Genomic DNA, 26561 nt, shown 5'->3' on the forward strand with positions numbered 1-26561 from the left:
GAGTCACCGAGCCATAAAATTGAGGTAGTTGGGGCCAGAGGAATTAAGTTATGGTCGGCAGCGGGCAGGAAATTCAGGAAACAAGGAAAATGAACTGTGCTAATATTGAATTCGGTTCCGATTGATTACCACCGGATTTAGTTTGACTTGCTCATTTTCTCATTGGGTGATAATAGCTGACGTCTATAACATGCTAACTGTGTAGTGTTGTGTATCTTCTAGCTCTATTCGCTCACACTCAACTGCCTACTAGGTTAGGTTAGGTTCTGACAAGAATCCACTTCCTACGTTTCATACTGAGGGTTAAGAGTAATGTTTAATTAATTTATTCAAGTTTCTCAATTACATATTAGTACTGAATGTCTTACTTGCAAAAAATAAGTTGGAAAAAGCAATCATGGTGTGTTATGCAACCCACTAACTTCTTTCGAACAAGTAAAAATATATGAGTTTCTAAAGAATCAAAGATTCTTGATTTCATTTTTAGTTCCAGTTTACTGTATGCACAGATAGGCTAATCGGGATTGGACCTACAGTTTAAAGTGTGATCCGAACCACTAAATGCCTTCATTGGGTATGGATAAAGAATCGAAGACAGTCTTACAAAGCATTTTTCATTTATTTTATTTCAGAGGCCAATCATGTGGTTCCCACCGTATACATCTTTTTTGTTACCTTAGGTTTCTGAAATATATTTAAATCATTGGATAAATCGTTGACCAGCAGATGAAAACAATCAACAATTACGTAGCATGCTTCAGTTCGAATTTTATCTATTGCTATAGCTCTTTTCAGTTCTTACGGCGGGCGCTCTAGAAGCTGGCAGGGGAAGTGGGGAGTGGGGAAGCGACCAATCCAGCACGATAAGAAACGTAGCGGCCAGTAGAACGAGTTTCACGTAGTACTTTTTCCGGCCACGTTGTTTCTCTCGGCTCCACTGCTGTTGTCTGGTTGGTCTGTTGCGTAATCCCCGCTCCCCACTTCTCTTGGCAGAACTAGGACCGGCCGCCGTAAGAACTGAAAAGAGCTATAGTCGTTGCAAAGATAACTAACTCAAGATGTACTAAAGATATGCAATGAAAAACAAAACTTTCAGAATATTTTTCACTTACAAGAGCACCATTAACAGATATGCAGAATATGACCAGATCGAGTTGATTTGCACAGATAAGATACAGACAGCACAATAATAAATGATATAACATTATTTTTCCACCTACCTTCTTGAGATGTCCATTAGCAGTTCCCAGGAAAACAACAGTGTAATCCCCCGTAGATGTTGCAGAAACAGCGGTGAGATGGGTGTTAAAAACGAGAACTGGAAGAGCTGCAATTGGATGCTCCCCTCCTAAAGGTGTATTCACATCTAATCCGCAGAAGTCTTCCTGAATGCTTTGCAGTTTCTAAAATGGAAGAGAACACCAAATTTTGAGTCAAACTAATATTTTCAGATTTTCAACGATCTACAAATCTTCCACAAAGAAACTATACAAGTCATAAACGTCACATAACAGCAACTAACTCAAGACATTAGTAAATTATTAAGTAATTGGCTTTCTAGGCGTGGTAAAATACCATACTGGCTACTAAGAAAGCTTCACATTACAACATTCTACACAATGGTGAATGCTGATGTGAATGTAATAGTATCCAGGCATTTGATTGATTGATTGATTGATTTGTTGTTTTAAGTTCACTTTATGCACAGATAGGCTAATCGGGACTGGGCCTACAGTTTAACGTGGGATCCGAACCACTATGTGCAGGCATTTCAGTTGGATATTGAAGGTTTGGTTTGGTTTGATTTGCTGTTTTAAGTCCACTTTATGCACAGTAAGGCTAATCGGGACTGGGCCTACAGTTTAAAGTGGGATCCGAACCACTTGTGCCTCCACCGGGTATCGAACCCGGGACCCCTTGATTACAAGGCAATGACGCTACCACTGCGCCATGGGGAGGCACACGGATATTGAAGGGTCTCACGCAGTAAACAATAGAGCCCCATATGAACAAACGACAACAGAGTTTAGCTGCAACCAAATTTTGTAGTTAATACTTTTTAAATAGTAACTTGAACTGGACGTTCAAAACACTAAAATTCTGCAAGGTCTTATTATTATTGTTTTTATTATTCCATTGTCGTGCACCAAACTGTATTGCCAAATTGTTGTCATGCATTAATTTCATTGTAGCTAATAGTCGATTCAGTTGTGTCACAAAATTTTCTGTGCTTATATGTTAATTGCTTATGTTCTGCTTTACAAAAATATATTAATTCATCTGGACGTAGATTATATGGTTTTCTCATTTCGCCATCACGCACATAAAAGCATTTGAATGCTTTCGTATGCTTATGCGCGTACAGAGATCGTTTTGTCCCTTTCCTCGCGAATTTGAAAATCGCCGAGACATACAATTGCACTGAACTTCTCATAACTTTCCAACCGTTTTCATTCTCTTGAGCTGCTGATCCCGCGTCCTTGTTTCTTCTGACGACTTTGAAGCGCTTAACTCTAACTCTCTCTCTGTGTATGTGTGTCTGGCTACCATATCCCAGAAACTAACCAAAACGAACTAGAGCACAACGAAATCTAAATTTTTTTGAGTACGATTAAACTTGACTTGGCCTGGAAAACATTCACATAGACTCAAGGAAGAACAGAGTTCAATTCAATATTGATACGTCGCAAAAAATTGTTTCTTAAATACATATTTTTCAATTGTAAATAAAGTGTACATCTTATTTCACTCTTGCTTTACACAACAATTAAGTTACGTCTCAATCAGGGCCAGATTGAAGTGGGTGCTATTGATGCTGTGCAGCATTAGGCCCATTCTTGAAATAGGCCCAGATGAAAACAGACGAGAATTTTTCGAAAGCTGAACAGTCGTTTGCTATAATAAACTGAAAATAAATTTAGAATGAAATTTGGAGCCCCAATTTCGAACGCATAGACACAGCGTTACTTATTATACAGTTACTATTATTCTTTGCGCTGTGACGTAACTATAACGTCGTTGTGTTTATTGTTCACCGAAGATTAAGACCCAATTTGGTCTTAATCCGGCCCTGGTCGCAATGGCTGATGTTCTTTTTTCACAACTTTCACCATATCACAGTCCGAAACTTGTCAATCTTTCTATTGCCGTGAAGCTCAATATATCTTTCAGATGAATTTTACTCAGATATACATATTTGTCTTCGTTCTAATGTCTCAAGTCTCGGTTTAGCTGATAATAGGAAACTGGTAGCATGATTTCTTTCCCCATAGAATTAATCGCAAATATGATTCCTTGCAGTAGATCCTTCAAGATCTAACAAGGTGATACACATATATATGGTCTATTTTTTAAATACAATTCGAAAATTTCAGATTTCTGTAATATCTTCAAAGTAAAATTTAGGTACTTACAGCCTCTAAAATAGCAACACACGTGCCATGATAACATTCAAACTCAAAATGTAAAAATTTAAATTATAAAAAATTACAAACTACTCTCAATTCATGTTCTGAAAGCCAATATTTCACGTTTATAAAGAAAATTCACGTATAATTCCCGGAACCAACAATTCCTGATCAGTAGACACCCTATCTTAGAAGGGTGCCATAACCTTACTAGATTCAGTAACGCTGCATACATAAAAATTTGTGATTTAACTTTACGAACATATACACTAGTTTAATTTCGTGTACTGTTTTAATCATCATCATGAAGTAAATTGCATTCTTGGACAAAGTTTTTCACCTATGAATAATTTAATTGAAATGAACAAATTTGACGATTTTCCAAATGTTTATTGGATGAAACAAAACTAAACTCTGGAATTCCTAAGCACAGAGGCTTACTGTCACAATAGTATCTTGGGCAGATAAATTCAATCTTGAATATTCTTGCCCGATTTTCCTCAGGTCCACTATCTTCCTTTCTTGGTCTTGAACTTCCTTACCATGAAGTAACTACAACAGGAAATTACATGAATGGGAATTTTAAAAATTAGTATATAAAAACAGAACTCTTGACTCAGTATTATGATGGGGAGTAGTTATCAGGGCAAGCGGGTCGAAACAGATCATGTAACCGGAAGAGCTCGACTACCTTGTCCAGTATGGGGGGAGAACGGACAAGGCGGCAGCTAAACCAAATGTCGTGTTCCCCGCGACACAATGTCCTGATTTATAAACGGGTGACGCTTGGTCTAGAAGGGATAACTTTTGCGGAATCCAAGGATCAATAAGTGACGCACACAAGTCAGCAGCTGCTCCGACACTTTCAGGCTAATGTTCCGGTTTATACGAAGACGCCACTATTAAAAAAAATACTCGCCTCAATCCTTCGGATTCAACCTTCCCGCTGGTCCCCATCAGCAGAAGAGGAGATACTATCTGCTGGAAAAGATCTCAACACATCTGGAGAATAATTCAAATCTTGGGACAGAAAAAAGGAAGAAGGGTTATATAAAGGGAAAAGAAGAGAGATTTCAGGGGGAGAGAAAATGAATTCAAGGGAGCGGAAAAAACACATTTCTTGCCAGGATCTCTACAAAAGCCTTCTATTTGGAGAGACATTTCACCAAAGTACAATTTACGTTTTCCGAAGAAACGTCAATCTATTAGGAATGTCCAGTTGGATGAAAATAGACCAAAAAGAGCAGCAGAAAATGCTATCAGATATATCTTCTCAGTCGGTTTATCACAGAAAGAATCGAAGAAACAGAAATAAACAGCTACCTTCAGTTTAGTTTGTATTTGAGCCAACTCTGAGACCTAGCGCGTTCAGTGATTGAATTTTGATTCGCCACTGAAATACCCAGTTTCCAGTCCACCAGCGTCTATCCTTCTATTTCCGTTATTTTAGTCGCCTTTCTACCTCTTGGGTTAATCGCGAAGGTGAGGATAGATGATCAACGACTGATGGAACAAAGAGAATGATGCAGCCATGCCTTAACCAGGGTTCGAACCCGGGATCTCGGATTTTGTAGCACGGAGGCTGGTGCAATCAACAAATGTGTGTGTGTGTTTGCGTGCACATGCATGTCTTCAAAATTATGCACAGTCGCAGACACTTGCACGTTGTAACGACTTAAAATTGTCCTTCACTGTACAAAAAATGATGTTTTCGCTGTACGATATGACCAGAAACACATTTATGGAATTCAGTACTAGCAAGACAGGGCAAGTAAAATAAGGAGAACAAGGGTAATAACGACATCAGAGAAATAAAATCCAAAGAAATGCTCAACAAGATAAAACAGAATTTAGAAGCGTGTGGAAGTGTATTGCATGGAGAATGAACCAAGAGGGATCTTGAGTTAATTAATTTCCAAAGTTCTTCGACATTACTATTATTTCACTATTTCATATATCCACTGCCGTATGGAGGATTTTATTTCGGAGGGAGATGGAATTTAAAAGATGGATATTATATAGCTGCGTTATATTTCGTAACCGCAATTAACCTTCAATTTAAACGTTGTTCGAAGACAAAAATGGTAATAGGGGGCCATTTTAATGGAAATTAGCATTTACCACTTTGGTTTACCCGACTTCTTTACTGCTTTCATTTGAAAATATTGATTTTCATAAATTTCGGGAGGGGTTGTAGCCCCATCAGCTTCTACCCTGCGTACGCCAATCTTACTGCCGACCTCCGTGGGAGAGTGATTAGTACAGAGCACTACGACGCCAAGAGTCCCGGATTCGAATCGAGGCCTAGGCATGGTTGTTGTGAGCGTCCCCTCATCAATTTCATCACCGCTCATCTCATCTTCGCAATTAGACTACAGTGCCAGCAAAGCGAAGTAAAATAAACCAAATGTAGCGATATATTTGTACTCCAATAATATGCCGTGAACAATGCATAAAGTGTAGTTAGCACCCACAAACAAACACAGCCAATGTGTAAAATCGCCTCCTAAAAACCTATTTCCAATTCTTGGGTATTCGATGCTAATAGGTCTATGGCAGTACAGGGAGCACAAGAAAGCAAGTGTAAGCACGGATAATATAATCAGCATTAAAACTATAGTTTAAAATGGGACACAAACTACTGAAATGGGACTAATCGGGAACCTAGGGGTGGAAAGATATCGCATATCAGGAAACTGCTTTTGGTATAATAATAGAGAGATGTACAAAATAGAAAAGGACACTAGGGTGTGTGATTACATCACCGCTACCATAGATAAGATACTGGTTTCCTATAATTATAAAATAGCATGTGATTTCTATATACGCCCAAAGCGAGCTCGCTCCACCCTGATACGAGAGTTTACAGTAAACCAACAGGTTTCACGACTCAAATTTAACCTTATTCACGCCCTGCACGGCTGTGGAATCTGCCCTTCCCACAATTGTCTTCAAGGACACCCCCTCTCCTCCCACGCACACATACACACACACGAGCACTCGCAAAAAATCACTTAAAATATAAGCTGGTAGCCGAGGACTTGGAAGGAAATGCACCGGCACTCGTTTGCAGTAAATGCAAAGCCCATTGTTAGCAGAAGCTGACCATGAATTTCAATTCTCTTGTCTTGTAACGTTTACTTCGGATAACGATTTCCTGTGTTCGCTATCAAATCCAACCTCTCCTAACCTTGTTCCGAACTGTTTCCGGCGACTAACCAGTGTGCTTTGCGATAATAACGATGCTATTTCCCGCTCCGGTCTTTGTCAGGGCTGCTCCAATGCAAGGGATCGAACAACATGGTACGAATGCAGACATTGGTACAGTTAATTTCATAAATTCGGAATAAGGTAAAGAATTTGCTGCAGCACGTACTTTTATTCTTGCTTTTTAAAAACATACGTGTCTGAAAAGTGTCTATATTGACTGTAAATCAAAAGAGCTCCAGACTGCTTTTGAAATACTACCTTAGAAGCACGTGTGTACAATATGTGATCAAACCAGAAATGCTGCGAAGCTACTACAAGCAACTGCTTATTTTCACTGCACTTCTTATCGTTTATTTACTGCGTCATATTTCTGTCCGTTTTATGGTTTATTTGAAGTTCACCGAACACTGAAGCAACTTCAATTCGAGGTTCTATGATCAAGCTTAATATCTCATTTGATTTGATTTGACATTTGCTAATTAGCGCCATTCTTCTGCCACTTTTGAGGGCCGCCTTCCGTTACGGATTGGTTTCCACAACGCGCTACGACACCAGGCATCCCGGGTTCGAATCCCGGCTTGGGCATGGGTGTACTTTATGAGTGTCCCTTCATCAATTTCATCATATCACTCATCCTCATCTTCGCGATTAGCAAAAAGTAGCATAAAAGCGACGCTAAATAACGAATTTAATCAAATCAAAATTGAGACGATGAGGATGAGTGATTGATGATGTTCTCATTAAATCGATGAAGGGACACTAGCAAAGAACATCTATGACCAGGTCCTGATTCGACCCCGGAAACCCTGGCGTTGTAGCGTGCTGTGCTAACCACTCCACCACGGAGGTCGGCTCTTAAAATATCTCATACTAGCCCGCATGTAGAAAAGTAAAGAACAGTTTGTGTAGTAGATAATAAAAAATCACCAATGCATTATCGTAGGCAGCCTACATCAACAACATTGAAAGATCTGCCTTACTAACAGCCGCTACGCTGATCAATCAATAGAGGAAGTGCAATTTGAATTTGCTTGAAAATGTGTGCGTAAGGAATTTAACACCACCTTATCAACAAAAGAATGCCATTGTTTCGCTGCTTTTTCACAACCTTCGCTGGAATTGCTTGAACACATTTTCAGGAATTCCAAGTATTTCAAGTTGATAACGAGATGAGGGCTTTCTACGAAATCCCGTTTCTCGTAAATGACACGTGATGTGTGGAGTGGACAACTCGTGAATATTCATTATAATCTCCCAGCTATGAAGGGAAACGTCTACCACGCAAGAGAACCGCGCCCACACATCCTTTCATTTCTCGACTGAACTGGAATCACCATGGCAACGAGATTAATCCACCATGAATTTTACCTGTTCATTCGTTTCGTTTCCATCCCCAAATCGTGGGGTTTATTATTATTCGATATCATATAACTGTCTACTGGAAAGTAGTAAATTTGCAGTTTTTAAAAGCATTCAGAAAAAGTTGTTTAACTTGGTAAAGCAAAAGGCATGGATGAGGTGGACGCCTATTGAGACCGGAATAGAAAAAGCAGCGCAAACGACATTGAGAAAAGAAAGAGAGAAAAAAAAAACATGTAGTCAAATGCAAGCACGCCCACTGAGGCCGAAGCGAAGGCGAGCAGAAAAGAATGCTTAGGTGTACTTGTCTGCTTAGAGTACGTCAGCAGCTAGGTTACATGCATCCATTGTCAATGTATCTTTCCCAGTGGCCGATCCAGAAGTTATTGTTGGGAGAGGCGAATTTCAGTCGGGTAGCTTACCTTGCCAATAATCAATTATAACCTACACTTGCACTGTTTTATATAAACATTATACACTACTGTGAACAGGAAACAAACAGATTTCATGTTTAACAGATTGGAGTATAGTTTTCCAAAAAATAGGGGTCCAGGACTGGAATATATGGTTATTATTGTATGGCGTTATCATATTTTATAATTTCTTCCTTTGCTACAGTAAACTTAACAAGTAAAGTGAATGGACAAATAAAATAAAAACTTATTATCTCAAGGGGTCTCGTGTTCAACTTCCTTTAGAAGCATATTGCACAGTGGTTGCTGCCCAAATGTAAACTGGAGGTTCAGTTCCGATTAGCTCATCATGAACATAAAGTGGACTTAAATCAAACTTTTAAAAAATATTGAGTCTTCAAAAATATTATGCAAAAAGAACTGGCAGTTGGAAGGGGTGATTGCCCCTGTCGCTCTCCACGTGGATCCGCGATTGATATTTCCAGAAATATTTCAATGCCACTAAAGGGCCTCAAAGACAGTCTAGTTGTTAAAAAAATTTACCTAGTAATCAAAGAGTTTTATCCCGTTGGCGAGAATTAAATGCCGCGGTTTGGATCACTCCCATTATTCGATTCAGGTTTTGGATTTAAGCTTGAATTTTTTTAAATGTTACCATTTAATGCAATATTTCTGAAGTCCCTTGCATTAACAACAATGAAACACTAAAGACCTATTGGAACACACACTGAAGAGAGAGAAAGAGAACAACGCAAGGCAAATCAACTATTATTCTAGATTTGGTTCAAATCGCCAGAACCCCGTTAGCATGCATGCAATCGATGCAATTTTCATTGCGAGTTTAGAATGTATACTGTTAGAAGTTATCGTAAGATTTACAATGTTCTACGGATAAAATTCAACGGTATGCCTGTTAATTTACAAAAACTGGACGAAATCCCGTTTTTGAAAATTAAATATGAATATTTTGTCACGTATATAGATAGATAATGATTATAAATTGAAGGTGACTATTTTTACTGTGATTAATTAATTAATTTGGTTTATTTTATTTCGCACTTCTGCCACTTTTGGCTAATCGCGACGATGAAGATGAGTGATGATACGATGAAATTGATGAAGGGACACTCAACTCACAAGAATACCCACGCCCGGGCTGGGATTAGAACCCGGGACCCCTGGCGTCGTAGCGTGCATTTTTGCTGTGTTTGGATAGCAGTGAATTTAAAGATCTTAGACATATATTTCTCCAATCAGCTTTTTACAGTGTATGGTTTGTAAATATTACCCTTCAGTGAAAATCAGTACAAATTTACACGTCAAAATATAATTGCAAAACACTATTTACAAGATTTTCGACAAACATCATTGTCTTAAGTTTACTTTATGCACAGATAGGCTAACCGGAACTAGACGCACAGTTTAAAGTGGGATCGATATCGAACACGGAACCTCTTGATTACAGGGCTACTACGTTATCGCTGCTCCATAGGGGAGAACCTGCGAGAACAATCAAGTTTTGAAATATTACTGTAGAACGATCACACGGCCTGAACCGTTCCCCAAAATGAACCTAAGGCAGGTTAAACTTTATTTTCGTAAAAAACGATTCTCCAAGTTTTCACGGAAGTTGGCTGTTCATAATCTCAAGGTCCCGGAGGCACTTAGCCCATCAGCGACACGCCTGCACAGCCAATTCCAACAGATCGTCTCCCTCCACACTTCGTGGCACATCCATGCCAGAGAAAGCACGACATTTTTTTTTATTGTTGTTGTTTGTTCTCGTTGCAAAGGGAGACTCCCATGGCTTGGCATAAATCTACTCTCTCTTTGATAAAATCGTAATTCGCTGCTAACTACGCAGACAGCGACTCAAAAAATACCGGATTTTTCCTTTCGCAAGAGAGATTGATTCAAAGCTACCACAGCATTTTCAGCGTTCATTACACGTAAAAACTGAAAAAAAAACAGTTATTTACAAATTTAGATCACTGAGAATTTTTCTGTCTATAGAGTTTACTCACATGTAGTAAACCTTTGCAAATTCCGTTTTAAATACCCAAATTGTCCGAAAAAGCTAATCGGGTTTGGATTATACTCCTCAATAATCCGAGATGAAATATCGTAAGTTTTGCTCATTTATTACAACAAAATATCCTAAAGTAAATTTAACTCACGGAGAGAACGTACATGTATGTTGAGAATATTCTATCAAATGTTTCTTTGTATTGTTAAATGTTATCTTGTTTGGACTACATGGGCAACATTTCGTGCTCTATTAATAATTATAGTCTGAATCACAATTTATTTTTTTAAGGAAGGAAAGAAAATAGCAGGGTTTATTTCCTAACATTTTCTACAAGCTCCACTTATATATTGTAATAAGTAATGTAATTCGTGCCTTGAAAGTATTTTGGGAAGGATGGGAGTCAGGATAGAATTTCACACAACCTATATTGGACATTGATCGATTGATTTGCTTTATTTTACTTCGCTTTTTGTGCCACTTTTGGCTAATTTCTGAAGATGGGGATGAGTGATGACATGATGAAATTCATGAATGGACACTCACAAACATCCATGCTCAGGCCGGGATTCGAACCCGGGACCCCTGGCGTCTTGGCGCGATGTGCGTATTGGTCAGAGAGGAAGTTGCGATCATCACAATGCTCCGGACGCTTTTAAATATATATATCTATATATTTTTCTTATTTAGCGTCACAGTTCTGTCCGTTATGGCTAATCGTGACAATGAGAATGAATTCCAACTAGATTAAATTGAAAGGATACGAAGTAACTCTCAGGACTCGAACCTGGGCCCGGAGTTGTCAGCATTAGAACCAAGAAACCTTCTCAGAGATATCGTGACACGTCTTCTGTTATACGTAGAAAGAATTATAACATTACATTTTTCATAAAAAAAATATTTTCCTAATGAAGAAAAACTTAATTAGAAAGAGCACGTGTATTCAGCGAGAGAATTCAATGATGCAAACACTTTTTTAAAATGTCCAAACTCTACCCAATCAAGGGTAGGATTGTAGCAGCTAAGTGGTGAACCAATTCTTAAATTATGCCTAATGAAAGGATAAGTTAAAGAAAAATAACCTATACATTTTGTAAAACGGAAGAACACACTTTGATAGTTGTGTTATGAGAGCAGAATTTAAGGAGTGCCATGATGTATTATAGTCTAGTTGAAGTAACACACTTTCACCTGATCAAGTTCAGTTCAATTGCAAGCGAAACAAAATTTGATCCTAAGCAAAATCACGGGAAGAGGAAGATCGGCTGCTCCAAGAAGGGACAAAGTTAATAATCAACATCCGCCTATTTATTAGGTAATTTAGCCGGTGTATACAGTTCCGCCCCTTTCCTTTTTTGATTGCTGTAACAAATACAACTGAGAAATTTACTTCAATTTCCTGGAACGATCCGTTCGTTATTTGTTATTATCTTTTGACGGTACATGCAATGGGATAACACACACACAAAATGAAAATCGCTTCTCTAAGTTGAATAAGAATGTTCCCAGAAGCTAGTTATATTGTAAAAAAAAAAAGTCAACATTTGTTAAATTACACTTCGTACTCAAATTAAGTAATCAGGACTGGAACAACAGTTTAAAGTGGGATTCGACACATTGTGGTATATTTCCTTTAAACCTTTTGCGATTAGCAAAAATAAACAGAAAAGCTACTCGGGATAACAAAAAAACGCATTTGACATCCAGAAAAATGTGTTAACAGATATCTCCTGCGTGTCGTTGTAGTGAAGCGCAGATGAAAGTACGCACCTGTTCAGATAAAGTGAAACACCAACTCTTAGTCGAGTGTATTACCTTCTCTGAACAGAAGTTTTTTTGACTGCAGAGCCAGTTTCGACCAGTCTATCTGTACCTAAATTGGCAAACTTGTTTTCTATTGTGCAGCTCTTTGAAAGAAATCTAATATTGCCATAGAAATAAGAAGCTGAATCCCGCCCAAATGCCTTAATGGCGTGTTGCAATGTGCAGTGGAAGGCTTAAGTTACTGATAAAGGTAACAATCCTTATCAAGAACAGTGAAAAACATTATCTAGAGGTAAAATGCAGATGGAGAACACAATAGCTAGGATACAAAGTCACAGAGGATTGAACAAGTTTTGGATTCAGACATCAAAGAGTATCATATGCCTCCAAGAATGCATTCTCGTGGTGCACTACGTGGAAGTGAAGTTCACATATAACTGCCTTCCGAACAGATCAACCCTTAAGCCCGCATAACACGAAACTGGATTTCCAGTAGGTATGCCCTAGTTGGCGCTGGACTGGCTACCAATTTGCTAGTTTTCGCCTCGCACGATACTTATCAGCGTACTTGTCGATAGACTTTTGTTCCCATACGAGGGAAGTTGTAATGGCGGCCGCGTGAGATGTAAACATTAACAATGTATCACTTCACATTTTCAAAAGCCGATAACTATTCAACCGAGAGGAATAACGTTTCGTATAAAACGTTATTAGGTACAAAACAATGGCGCTGCTTAAATACATACATTACAACGTTTACTGTACACGTATGGAAGAATATTTTAGTTGTTTCAAATGTAAACACCGTGCACTCAGCATAGATGGTGTAACTTAACGCGCCTTTCATGCTGTATATGTTATACATTACTGGAGTAACACTCGGAAACTACAGACAAAATCGCTCCTTTGCACACTCACAGATTATCTTCACATGGCGAAACTTTGCTCTGATTGGCTATTCCACAGAATCCAGTCGAGGAAAGCAAGTAGCAATTAGAACATGTCCTATTCCTCCAAACCAGTCAAGCAGTCAGCCAGGCGGCCATGATTGCTACCTAGAAAGTTAGTTCAGCGCCAACTAGGGCATTCCTACTAGAAATCCAGTTCCGTGTGATAGGGGCTTTACACGCCGGTGTTAATCTAGAAAGTAGTGTGGCCAGGTATTGCGCTCATCCAGTACTTTATTATGAAAAAACAAAAAAAAAAAAACTTAAACCTGGACACCTATATTAATTCCTCTGCCCTTGTTGGTAATACAACACTGTTCCTCCACAAGGCACGCATACATTTGCAACCCTCACAGGGGCATATGCAATTGCACACACTGTGGAACCGGCCTTGAAGGATAGACCAAAAAACAAGTATGCAAATTTTGAAGCGGAAATCCTATTAAAAACTTGAACAGGTTGAAGGGCCTTCTTTCAATGCTGTTGTCCTGCATGTTCAGCGAGTTGCTGTAGGCACTGCCATTAAAAACTAAAATTTACTTTTCTGGCAAACCGCAATTGCGAAGTGCATTCGTATATCTGCTCTGCACTCTTGCACCAATAAAATCTTGATGAGCTTCTTTGCCAATAAGATGACCTTCAGTGCATGCTTTTGTGAAGAACAACAAGGAGGAGTACTACCCAACCTTCCTCTTTTTCATTTCGTCGCAATCTGTATGTGTTACGGTTTTTTTCATTAAAAACAATCACGAAAGAGTCAACCTTGGCAAATTAGCACTCCACCCAGAGAGTTCATTAATTGCTTCCATTTATAAATCAGGAGAAAAAATCAACACAAGAAATCGACCTTCAACACACAGGGTAGAAAATTCTATTGAAGGTAAATTCAAGTGTTATGCTGGAAAGTAGAAAGGGTACGTAGTGAAAGGTGTGAAACAATGATCTCCACTACACGGTTCACAAGGTTTAACAAGAATGTACAAAAAATTTAGTGCATAAAACTACCTTCCTAAGTGATTGTAGAAAGTTGAATTAGCGAGAAGTTGCACTCTCTCATATCTTCATTGCATTATTATACTTCTTATTTTTCATTTTTATATCTGTGACAAGGATTTGTTCGGCCATGAAGCTGAAAGACGCCTGCTCAGTAAAGATAATTCCGAATCTAATTTCTATAAAGCAAAAATTCCCCTTCCCAAAAATCACAAATTTGACAGAACGTTTTCGAACAATTCATATAATAAATATAATTAAGTTGGCGTGTTAAGTCCACTTTATGCACAGTAAGGCTAATCGGGACTGGACCTACAGTTTGAAGTGGGATCCGAACCTCTATGTGCCTCCACCGGGTATCGAACCCGGGGCCCCTTGATTACACTGCGCCATCGAGGAGGCATACAATAAATATAAGTTGGATTAAGAATACAGTAGCCAGCTCAGAGCAGATTGCATTGAGTGATCAGTAGACTATTAGCCTAGAGGGGCATAAAAGCGACATAGAATACCATACAAAATAAAAATAAAATACAATGTAGTGGGCTTTATCTACGGTTTACAACAGCAGCAAAAAAAGAAACAAAAAAGAAAGCCAGAATAAACATGACTCAAAACCAGAACAACGAAAGTCCGAGTTTATAGTCATTCTTAGACAGTATATTATGTTACAGCGTTAAGCTATTACAATGTTATATATACCTAAATACATATACATATATATACATATACATATATAAGTAATAAAGTAGAAAGAAAAAGAAACTTAAGAAGTGACCTTTGTCAAAATATTTGCATTGTGTTTACTTTCATTCAACTTTTGACAAAATTTCCACCTATTCTCTCGTTTAATGGAAAAAACTGCTTCAAAATACCTCAGCGCGGTGGAAAAAAAATTCACTCGAATTACCTGAACCAACCAACTACTGCCCACGATCCTTGGACTCGCAATTCTAACTACTAAACTGCTGCGGTGCCGTCAATGTAAAAGAAAGCCCTTGAATAAAAGCGTCCCCTTTTGAAAACAGAGCGCCTATGGGAGAGATGGGGGAGCTCTAACGAGGGAGCGTAGTGCTTGGATGCTGAGGACAGCCGGTAAATTGCCACGTGCAGAACGTGCGCTGCTATTGAATTCTGTCAGTGGCTGCAAATCCCCATGCGGTGTGGGGAAAGTGCGCAACATATCGCACGACCTAGGGTGACATGAGGGCATTGAAAAACCGGGCCTAGTACTTGTGGGAAATGACACAATATACACTGCAAAATATAGATCCCAAAGTCATAGGCCCGTAGCTAGAATTCATCTTCAGACTCATGGGTTACGATGCACATACTAAAAGAGCAAGTGTGTTTTTCAGACAGTCTAAGGACCAATAATGCTTTTGTAAATACATATGACAGTGATGCATTTATAATTTCATTTATAATCTCATTTCGGAAGGTGTGTGTCTGTCTGTCTGTCTCTGTCTCTCTCTCTCTCTCTCTCTCTCTCTCTCCGCCGACAGCGCGCTACAACGCCAGGGATCCTGGGTTCGAATCCCGCCTGGCATATATGCTATTTCTCTCTCTTCATCAGTTCTATCATATCATCACTCATCCTCATTGTTGTGATTAGATAAATGGCAGAAATGCAACGCTAAATAAGAAAAATCAAATCTCTCTGTGTGTATCCTAAGTCCGCAAATTCCATGATTGCATTGCAGTTCTGGTACCTTAGGCCATTCAAGAAAATGGTTTTAACGTTTTTCGGAATGTTCCATACACAGAATGAAAATTTTGCCGTGTAACGAACCTTCACTACATATATAGGCATTTCCCATGATATATTTACAAACTAAAACAGGCTGTGGTGCAAGAGCCCTTTTGAGGGCAAAGGCCTGTCAAGAGTTTCTTCGTTGGGTGACGCGTAGTCAACGCATCAAGGCTCATCGTCACTGTTTTCTGGCTTTTTAGACCAGATATTAAATATAAAAGTGTTAATCCAGAACAGGCAGGGCAACTAGCGAAACCTGAAGGCAATGGTGGACGAGCCCTGACGAAAATAGGGGATGAGACTCGATATGCCAAAGAAAAACCTCTTGGAAGGTCTTGCAAAACAGGTGTTGCACATTTTTGGTTGAAAGTGTTTCCCATGAGCATATGCAAGCACCAATTTCCCCTGTAGCATTTGAAATTGTTGAGGTTTTCTTTACGCAATACCTCCAATCCGAAATTCCTATAATTTTTCTTTAGTCTTCCAGAATTTGCTATCAAAAATGTGTAGATTTCCTTTTTTACATTTAGATCATAAAACGTTGCGAACCATCCAAATTTTAAGCTCTCCCACTTATGATTTAACTTTGCAGACTTTCTCAAAATTACAGTTCCTCTTTTAGGGCAGCTCAAGTAAAAAAAAAGGAAGCTTAATTCACCAACCGGAATGATACAGTAAACGCCATCCCCAAACAGAAAACTAAAAAATACAATTTTTTCCACTTGAAATTTATAATGAAGAAGGGGGAATGTATTTTGAACAAATGTTCAATAACTGAGCTATTTGTAGCCGACAACGACCAGCTACCCTAATTTATACTATTTCCTATAATTTAGGATTTTAGTTAGTTGCTGAGGCAGAATTAGTGACGGGGCTATTAAACTGAATTGTGATCCAATACTTTTCACAAAAAGGACTTTTCCTATGCAGAGTAATGCCATTATTTTGAAAATCTAAAATAGAAGATAATTTTCTATTATAAAAATTATGAAGATCAAAATATTGTATTCTTTCATGGGCTCAAAATTGAAAAGCTCCAGAATTATTTCGTATCCAAAAAGCAAGATGTGTTCCCAGATTACTATGTAATGAAGAAATTAACCCAGTTCGAAATCTTCCAGGATTGGATTCTTCTGGTCAAAAGAAAGGTTTTTATTTGAACTTAAGCTTTCTGCGATGGTGTCACGACAAAGGAGGGTAGAAGTGCACTTTCACTCAATCAAAGCCGTCTTATAATGAAATTTACTCTTTATTTACTGCGAAAAAAAGACTATCGGGAACTTTTTTAACACTGAAAACACAAAATAAGGTTAACTTGACTCTCCGAGAAAAGAACACTGTAGTGGATGGGGGAGAAAGGGGTTGAAAAAAAAATAAAAAGCCTTTACTCCCTTTCATTTTTCACCTAATGCGGAAGAGGGAAGTCCTTCCTACAATTGGCACTCTCGTCTTTCACAGCCGGGAAGGATATGGAAAAGAAGTTCCGTCCGCATTGACTAACGGAGTTTTCGCTCTGTTCCATTCGAGAACTGGAAATAACTGTTGCGAAGAAGAGATAGGCACAACAGCTTCCGCACCAAAGGAAAAAAAAAACATGGTTCCTCTCGAAACGCAGGGAACCGAGTAACTTCATTACGCCATTTCCAAGGCGCACTACATGCTTAGTTTGTGTGCAGTTGCTTTAATACATGACTGGTAGACCTTCACAAGTTTGCAAAACATTACCACTTCTATATTTCTTTCTAAAGCAACGTGGCCGTTGGTTTCTTGTCCGTGGTGTGCATTTTAGAGATGTAAAAACATCTTAGTTTCGGTGGCATAGCGGTTAGCTCAATACGCTGCAAGCCAGGGACACTGGGTTCGAATCTGGGAATCTGTTTATTTATCTCAGTCGCCCATTTCACACATCACACGTTGTCGTCTTTACGATTAGCCTGGAGAAGTAGAAAGGCGACAAACGTACAAATATAATACATTCTAGGGTGTTCGGGAAAAGGCATAAGTCAGAAACTGTAATTTTCTGTTGCTTTCATTTTAAGTCACACTGAATCAATTAAAGAAAGTATTACAAGTACAATTTTATATTGGGCATGGGTAGTAAACATTCTAAGCAGTGATATCCAACATGTATATCATGTCTCTAATGTTTACTATTTAAAGAATAAGCATAAATAACTGCTGACGTCAGTGCTTTTTCCCCATGCAGCCTAGAATTCTTGTCGTACCTTGCAACATTCGTTGAACTCACTGCATATGTCTAGATTCAGCACACTTGTGTTGAAATCGAAACCAAATACATGAGCAGATTTGAACCAGAAATGAATAATTTCCGATTTGTGTGAATGAGTAAAATTGTTTTTATATGTTTTATAGTGTTAGTTAGTTACTGAAATAATTAGTAGGGATAAATGTAATTGAATACTTATATCTGTTATAGTGTCTATTTTTCTTTGATTGTACACATTTTGCTGGTTAAGTGGTAGAGCAGCCACAGGCTGAACTTCGCCCACGAATAACGAATTTCTTATTTTAATATACATGTTTTGATCAGATTTCAAACTCACCACCCTGTTAGTGGCGTTACCCCCACACCCCCTATACGCCTTAATGGCGTGGTGCTATGCACAGGGGAACACTTTACCTTTACCTTTTTTACCACCCTGTTAGTTACTAATGCTTCCTCTTATATCGCGGCTTGACGGAGTCACAAGCAGGATAACCACATGTTGCGAGTCCATTTTTTTCCATCGCTTTCCTATCATCTTCGACTATAGCTTGAGAGCGTATTTACACTGCGCTCTTTTCAGTTTAGAGTCAATCACATTATTTCATCATTTTAGAACTTCATATTTTAGGCACCATGTTCCACACAAATAGAAAAAAATGTATTATCTTGTTTCCAAATGTGTCATAAATGTTTTCGTTGTTGTTATGTTACTGAAGCAGTCGAATATCAGATCTAACAATTAGCATCGCCTGCATTAGACTGACATAGCACTTTTTACCATGGTTGGAAGCGTAAAAGGCGTCAGTCCAAGTTTGCTAAGTTTCACGGAAGGGCAAGGACTCATTAACTTTGAAAACCTGTTAACGAAGTCGACACTGTTGACATTTCAGAATTTCAATTAAATGCTAAGACTGGAATCATTTCCGTGAAACGGCTGGCAGAAGCAACGATCATTGTCCGGTCGGTGGTTTTTATCAGCTGAAAATTAATTAACCTACTAAAGGATATGAAGCCAGATCCAATTAGAACATGAAAAGACTGCACTGTAATATGCATAATAAATGAACTTCCTGGAATATGGATGCAGTACAGAATTGCCAATTTTCTGGAAAGGGTCTTTCTTCTTAATGAATGTGTAGATGTAAAATAATAAACTTCGCTTCTGTATTGTAATTATTTTACGTTGCTTTTCTATTTCTTGACGAGACCAAGCCCACTGTTTAAACACACGGCCAGCACATAACACAAACCCCACAGAGGATTATGCTGGCTGTGAGTCCAGACGCCAGAACATCGTTAGGGCGCCAAATGCAGTCCAGGGTGTACTACGTGAGAGAGGTTGATATTTGGTTGTGTGTGTTAATGTGAAAAAAAACTTTCACACTATTATAGATTATTTCAAGACGATACCGAGAACGGAGTCTCGTCTCGTGTCCATACCATCGTGCCTCGACAATGAGCAAACAGATTAAGTAATTAACTTTTCCTAGTTTCGAAACGTCCATTTGATTTGCGTTACGACAGCCGCTAGATCATAAGGACTCTACACAGTGCCAGATCTACAACCCGCAAGAGGACCCGGAGACAAGTAAGCCTTTAGCGGGGGGCCCTCAGCCATTGACATAGTAGAGGGTTCGTATATGCGCATATAAAAAATAAACGTAGTTACACAGAGGTACAGAAACGAATATAATATACACAGGTAAAAGTAAAGTTAAAGTTCCCTGTGCTTGTAGCAACGTGCTAAGAAAGCACATTTAGGATATGTGGGTGTAGGGCCCCACATATTTCCGATGCCGGAAATCTTGGAGGTGATGTGATCAGCACCACGCTCCGGACGCATTTACCCCCCCCCCCCCCAACGGGTATTATTTGATTTGAGGCTGGGTGGACCCTGGATCAGCTTTTTGCGGGGACAAAGCCGGAAAAATTCCGACCTTAGATCAAATCAGGCTATAATTTCACGAGAAATGCTGTGGTGCAAGTTTCTTCAACTTATCTTTAATCAGGATAGAGTTTTGACTTCATGATTATAACAAATGTATCATTCTACAGGTGTGAGAAAATAGTGTCATATATATATCACATCACCACTGGCGCCGAAAACGGGAGGGAGGGACAGAGGGGCCCGGGCCCATCCAGTTCTCGTTTGACCCCCTATAAGGGGCCCAATGTATATCTTCCAACATATTACATAACTTTTACACACAGAAACTTCGCACACAACAGCTGGGAAATTACTCACGATTCTGCTCTGAAATGAGCAGAATCAATAATGTGGGACTATCGCTCAGTTTGAGTGTCTTTCGTGTGCGTGTGCGTTTACTATTTCAGTAATTCCTTTTTGAAACCGACAATGAATTAAGAAAAACGCATGGTATATTATGAATCAATATGTGCGAGAATAGAGGAAGCAGCATGGGAATACTGTAGTCTTCATGCTCTTGAATGAGCCAGTCCATTGAAAAATAGGGTCCTTTGTTTTCCTTCGGAAAAGTAAAAAATCGGCCTCGCCAGGATGAAAATGTTATCTTGGGCCTTCCTTTTTTATGTAAATATGTGTGAAGATATTAAACTCTTATAAAGGATTGTAAGAATAAGTATTATACAGAATATGATAAAAAGTTCTGTCAAAAGTTACATGTAAAGTATTATGTTGTATAATTACATAATCACAGTAGTGCAGTGAATGTTTTGTCAAGCTAATCAAGTTCGATGTACCCTGCTATATATGTTTTGTTCTCAAAGACAGTTATTGCAATTACAAAATTGCCCCTCTTCCCGCAAAAAGAAAGAAATCAGTATTTACTTAACTTTACCCCCCCGCCCCAAATCTCTTAAGAAATCTGCGCCTATGCACATTACCCCCTTCACTTTTTTAAAAAAAATAATTGAATTCAATATGGCTGTCACTAACATGGTGAACGTCAGCTTCGAACACACCAATGTGGTTCCCCGTAAGCCTAACCTGTTTCCATCATAACCAATTCGCGATTAAAATTACCACCTGAGCGCTAGTGTAGCTTCCAATATGGCCGCTCTATGTAGGAAAAATCATTGTTTACATTGAATAGTAGCACGTAATAGCAGCGTGTTGTCAATGCTGGTATGGAAGAAACGTTTAAATTACGCGAAATTTTTAAATATTGCGAATACGATGTGAATTCCAGGAACTATACCGAAGGTGAAGCTGTGCTGAGCACGAAGCATTTAATTATAATTAATTATGATAGCCAAAAATAACACGGAAAACGCAGACGAAACTAATGTATACGCATTGGTTCTTCAAAGCAGTGCTGTTTCATCTGCACCTCGGTTGTAACTGGGGCTCTCAGAAATGATTTGAAAATAAAGCAATTCACCTGTATTACCAAACTTGGGAAGGAGAAAAATGTAAACATGCCGTTGCAGTTCTTTCTCCCCAAAGAGGCAGGCTGGTTTAATTACAACACATGATAATAATAATAACAATTTCATTGAGACTATCTTCACTGAAAATTGACTTACTGAATGAAACAGCAACATTAGCATGTCATTTTTTTTCTGACCTACCTTTACGATTACAGACATTAATTAATTCTCAAACTATTTTCACATTCGCAATTAATAGATTTGCACTTGTTCCAAATTACATACATAACACATTGTTTTCGAAAAATAATTTTATATTCACAAAGAACAATTTAAAACTTACTTTTATGGTAATAAAATCATCTTTCGGAAAATAAAGTGAACATACTCGTTCATTCTTCGTAATTTCCTTGCCCCATTTCAGTTATCCCCCCATGTCAATCTTGTCAATCAGTTCTGTTTTCCCTGATTTATTTACAAATTTCATTTTGTTGATTCCACGGGGTGTAAACACATGTAAACCTTTCACTTGTCCTAACCCACAAAACTATTTAGAGCAAGAAACTGAACAGTAGACGTTACTTTTTCGCATGTTCCCCATACTTTGAACGGCTTCAACACAGCGAAGAGTCCTACATGGAGTGGTTTCTGAAAATCTCACCAGATGGCATATCGGATAATTTTAATCGCGAATTATACCCAGCCTAACTCCTTTACTTTTTATAGGGGTGAGGGGAATTTTGAATCACCCTGTAGGCCCATGTATGTGAGTTTGTCAACATGAGATCGAGAATTTCACACACAGACATTATATATATATAATGTGTGTGTGTGTGTGTGTGTGTGTGTGTGTGTGTGTGTGTGTGTAGGTATGTAGATAGGTAGAGGGGGCCTTTCGTAATATTTTGCGCGGGGGGGGGGCAAATTTGTAGATCCGGCACTGGCTCTACAAGTTTCCTTCGTCGCTTTTCTATTTTTGTTATTACGTGTCGCATTAAGACTTTCCATGTTAAATTCGTATTCTAGGTTACAACTTGGGATCTTAGAAACACAATTCAAATATGATTTATGCAAACATTTCCTCGAAGTGTGGTTTGAGTTTTTAAGTCCACTTTATGCACAGTAACTGGGACTAGACCTGTAGTATGAAGTGGTATCTGAACCACTATGAGCCTCCTTCGAGGATCGAACTCTTGAGCCCCCAATTACAAGACGACGACGTTACCACTACGCCATCGGGAGGCCCTAAATTCATTGAGCACTGTCTTTCTTCGTCTATTGCACGAACACACAGACACAAACAATAAAAAAAATAGTCTAAATAATTTAAAGTTTCAGGGAATTTTTAAGCCGGAAAACCTTGATGAAGATGACTGTAGTAGCATAGTTGCAATTGTACACAGTCAGCCATTGAAGTGCCTCGGGATATCCAGGCGCCAGAGGAACAAGGTCAAGAAGAGCTTGCGATCCTTATGGGGTTTTTCTGCAATGCTTTGCAGAAGGTTTCCCCATCATGCAAGCGTGCACATTTAACCTTCACATTATTTTAGGTTATTCTGATTTTGGCGTCACTCGTCTGCACTTGATTTGTATGTATTATTTAGTGTTGCCTTTTATATCCCTTTGGGTTAATCACGACGATGTGGGTAAATGGTGAATAAATAATGTGAAACAGATTAGAGTACAAACCAGGATTGTTAAAAGTCCAGGAACCCATACATTCTAATGGGTTCTATTGACTTACGCTGCAGGACCGGAATTTTATTTCTAGCACAATCTAAATTCGGTCCAAGTTGTGTATTGTTTCAATGAAAAAAGTTTCCTGGACCGTATTTAAATTCATCCTGGAAAAAAAGGTTCCTGGACCGTATTTAAATTCAGCCGGAAAAATTGTTCCTGGACCGAATTGAAATACTTTACAAATAAAAAGGTTCTTTACGGTCCAGAACCCATTAACGCTTGCTGATTTTTCTCCTGGACCGGAATTGAATTTATTTAAAATTCCTGGACCTTTAACAACCCTGGTACAAACGCATTGGTACACTTTGGCATGGCCAGGACTCGAATCCTCATCTAAGGTATGCACGTGAATCGAACACGCAACGTGCTGAGCCACCGAAACTTGTTATTAGTGCATAGTATTGTAGGTATGGTAGCTACTCCTCAACTATCGTATGTGTGAGTTTCCATTTCTATTATTGTTATTCACAGTCGCTTATCTGCCACTTTTAGCTAATCGTGATGATTTGATGAAATTGATAAAAGAGACAATCGCACAGAAACCCACGAACAGGTCGGGATTTGAACCTGGGAACTTCGGTGCAAGTCGACTACGTACTTAAAGCGCTCGAGCGGGAGTGTGTTGGTTTTTGTGGGCACGAAATCTGGCATAGCTATAATAGGGTCTGGACCTACAGTTTAAAGTGGGATCAGAATCACTGTATAATGTGACTCCACCTGGATCGAATCGGAGGTCTTTAGATTATAAGGCAACAGACTTGTCACCATGCCATCCAAAAGGCCTTGCACAGAAGTGTATCGTAGTTTAGTTGTCTACCGAGAAGTAACCCAGATTTCTTCTGTACATTTAAAGTAGCAACACAGAAGGGGGGAAATAAGACAGTCATGATAGACGACATCAAAGTCAATCATTTACACCAAAAAAATCTGTGCACCTTGTATGTTGATCAAGCATGTAGCTACTGCAGTCGTCGCTAGAAATCCAATGAATGACCTCGTATAGCAATACCATGTAAGGAGAGCATGAGGAAAGGAGTTCAGTATGTCGCGTTGCACACACGAAGGCAACAAGGTAGAAAATGAACGGTTCCGAATTGGCTTTTGCATTCTGATTCGTTACGCTTTGATGGAAATGTTTCCGCCTGCGCTTAGCTGACAATGTTCTCAAGATTCGATCCACAGTTCGAGATACAGCATATACCATTCAAGTCAACAGCGCCGTTCGACACAAAAAACTCGCCAGAGTTCCCAACCACCCCGTGGCAAGGTAACTTGAACAGGTGGGAGGGAAGTGAAGGACGTCCCATGCAGCTGCCACCTGTTCGATGGCACATGTTCTTTCAAAACTGATTTTCTTGTGCAAACTGAAATAATATTGAAAAATGCGACGAGAATTTAATAATTTACCAAGCAATACTTAGCATGTTTTAGGAATACGGTTCTGAAACCGTGTAGGAGCTAAATAGGTCACAGATGTATCAAAATTCCTTTCCTCCACGTCAAACTGCTCGGAATGGGGTTAACAAAAGCTGAAGACGCTTACTTTAAGCGGAATGTGGTTTAGTCAACACCCGTGGCTTAAAATTGAACTTAAATCAGTATAATTCCATATGTTGGAGACCAAAATCAGTGTCACTGTCGTTCAGTCTAAAGACTTCCATTAGCACATCAATTTCTGTCACAAGCATTCACAAAGTAAACAGCCATTACTTTCTAAAATGAAGGAGGAAACCGGCAATTAATCACTCTACAAATAACAGCACAACCAACAATGCTTACAGGAGACACTTGCACAGGAAAAGTAGTACACGAAGTGGGAATGCAGGTTAGCGACTTACTTTCTGGATAAGGGCAACAAGTATTCGAATCAACAAAATTCATAATGCACCACCTGGTATGGAAACAATGGGTTTTAATTATGCATTTTCTTAATGTGGCACGTAATGTGAAATTTTCACAAATATCTAGCAATTATATTCAAATTACGTTGTTAAAAATAACAGTTCCATTATTTGGTGAGAGGATATTTGAAGAAAAATTGTGGATGTGCTGATGAAACGCGTGTGGTAAAATATGTAGCAGGCGTAAGGAATACGATCAAAAAAACTACGACTACCATCCTTTTTTACGATATGTTGATAGCAAAATATTATTTTGCAGGTGAGGACATATTGCTTTAGTAAGGGCTGAATACCTGAGAAGACTTTACGGTGATTTCAACGACGTTCAAGTTTTTAAGTTTGCAAAAGATGGAATGGATGAAAACTACAAAACTTGGAGACAATACGAAAGTGGTTGCAACTTCATTACGGACATGAACAGTTAAGCTGTGTAAAATTTACTAGGGTTAATTTTAAATCTTTGATTTTAGAATTGAAAAGACATTTATAAATTTTATGTACCTTAAAATTAATTTATTTTACGATTCCTATTGAATATGCTTTGCTCTTGCACAGTTTCAAGGAAAGATCTTGCCCGACCCTGTGGCCGAGTGGTTAGCACATCGTGCTGCGACGCCAAGGGCCCCGGGTTCGAATCCCGGTCGGGCTTGGTTGTTTGTGAATATCCATTCATCGATTTCATCATTTCATCACTCATCCCCATCTTCGCAAATTAGCCAAGAGGCATAAAACGCGAAGTAAAATAAACTAAATAAATCAATCAATCAAGGAAAGATCTCCAGAAGCACTTCAGTTTTGAGTTTTTAAGTCCACTTTATGCACAGGAAGGCTACTCGGGACTGCACCCATAGTTTAAAGTGGGATCCGAATCTAGGAGCACTTCAGAAAGATAAGGTTTGAAGAAGTAGAACTTCCAAGAAAGTAGCTGAAAATTTCACTATTTCAGATTTGGCCACACACACATGACCTTACCCCAAACACACACACGCTTGCATCTTGCTATAAAATAGTTGCAGGATTTTGGTTTGTATTTTATTTTATATATATATATATATATATATATATATATATATATATATATATATATATATATATATATATATATATATATATTATCACAGCAGGATTTCCGACCTTGAGCTACGGTATCACTAACTTCAGTCAGTAGTGCAAGACGTTGGCTTAGAAGTTTTCTAGCTTTCATATATAATGCCAAGCAGTGAGTCGGGACGAAAATTCAAAACTTTTTCCACACATCCGATATAAACGCCCCAAGAGAAAGATACGCCCTGGACCACTTCCACCCAGTTATTACTATGCAGAAAGGATAAGCCTAAAGCTTATTCTGAAATTCCTTTCAAGATTTGTCACTGCCCAATCTGAGTTGAGAGGGCTACACTGTCCTTGAAAATTCAGGTCTAACCCCCGAGCTATCTCGTTTCGTGTCGTAGGCAGACATGCAACAAATCC

The 26561-nt window shown here is 38.8% G+C and overlaps 1 protein-coding gene across 4 annotated transcripts in view; it reads right to left on the reverse strand.

Annotated features, from left to right (window-relative positions):
- PlexA (plexin A) overlaps positions 1–26561 on the reverse strand; it is a 597216-nt gene that overhangs the window by 156592 nt on the left and 414063 nt on the right. For all 4 annotated transcript variants that reach the window (XM_083117039.1, XM_083117040.1, XM_083117041.1 and 1 more), the window contains one exon: positions 1221–1403. In XM_083117039.1, the coding sequence (XP_082973165.1) occupies positions 1221–1403 (183 nt within the window). The remainder of the gene's footprint in view (positions 1–1220; positions 1404–26561) is intronic.

Source organism: Lepisma saccharinum, chromosome 2 (assembly GCF_977018435.1).
Source record: "Lepisma saccharinum chromosome 2, izLepSacc3.1, whole genome shotgun sequence".
NCBI lineage: Eukaryota > Metazoa > Arthropoda > Insecta > Zygentoma > Lepismatidae > Lepisma > Lepisma saccharinum.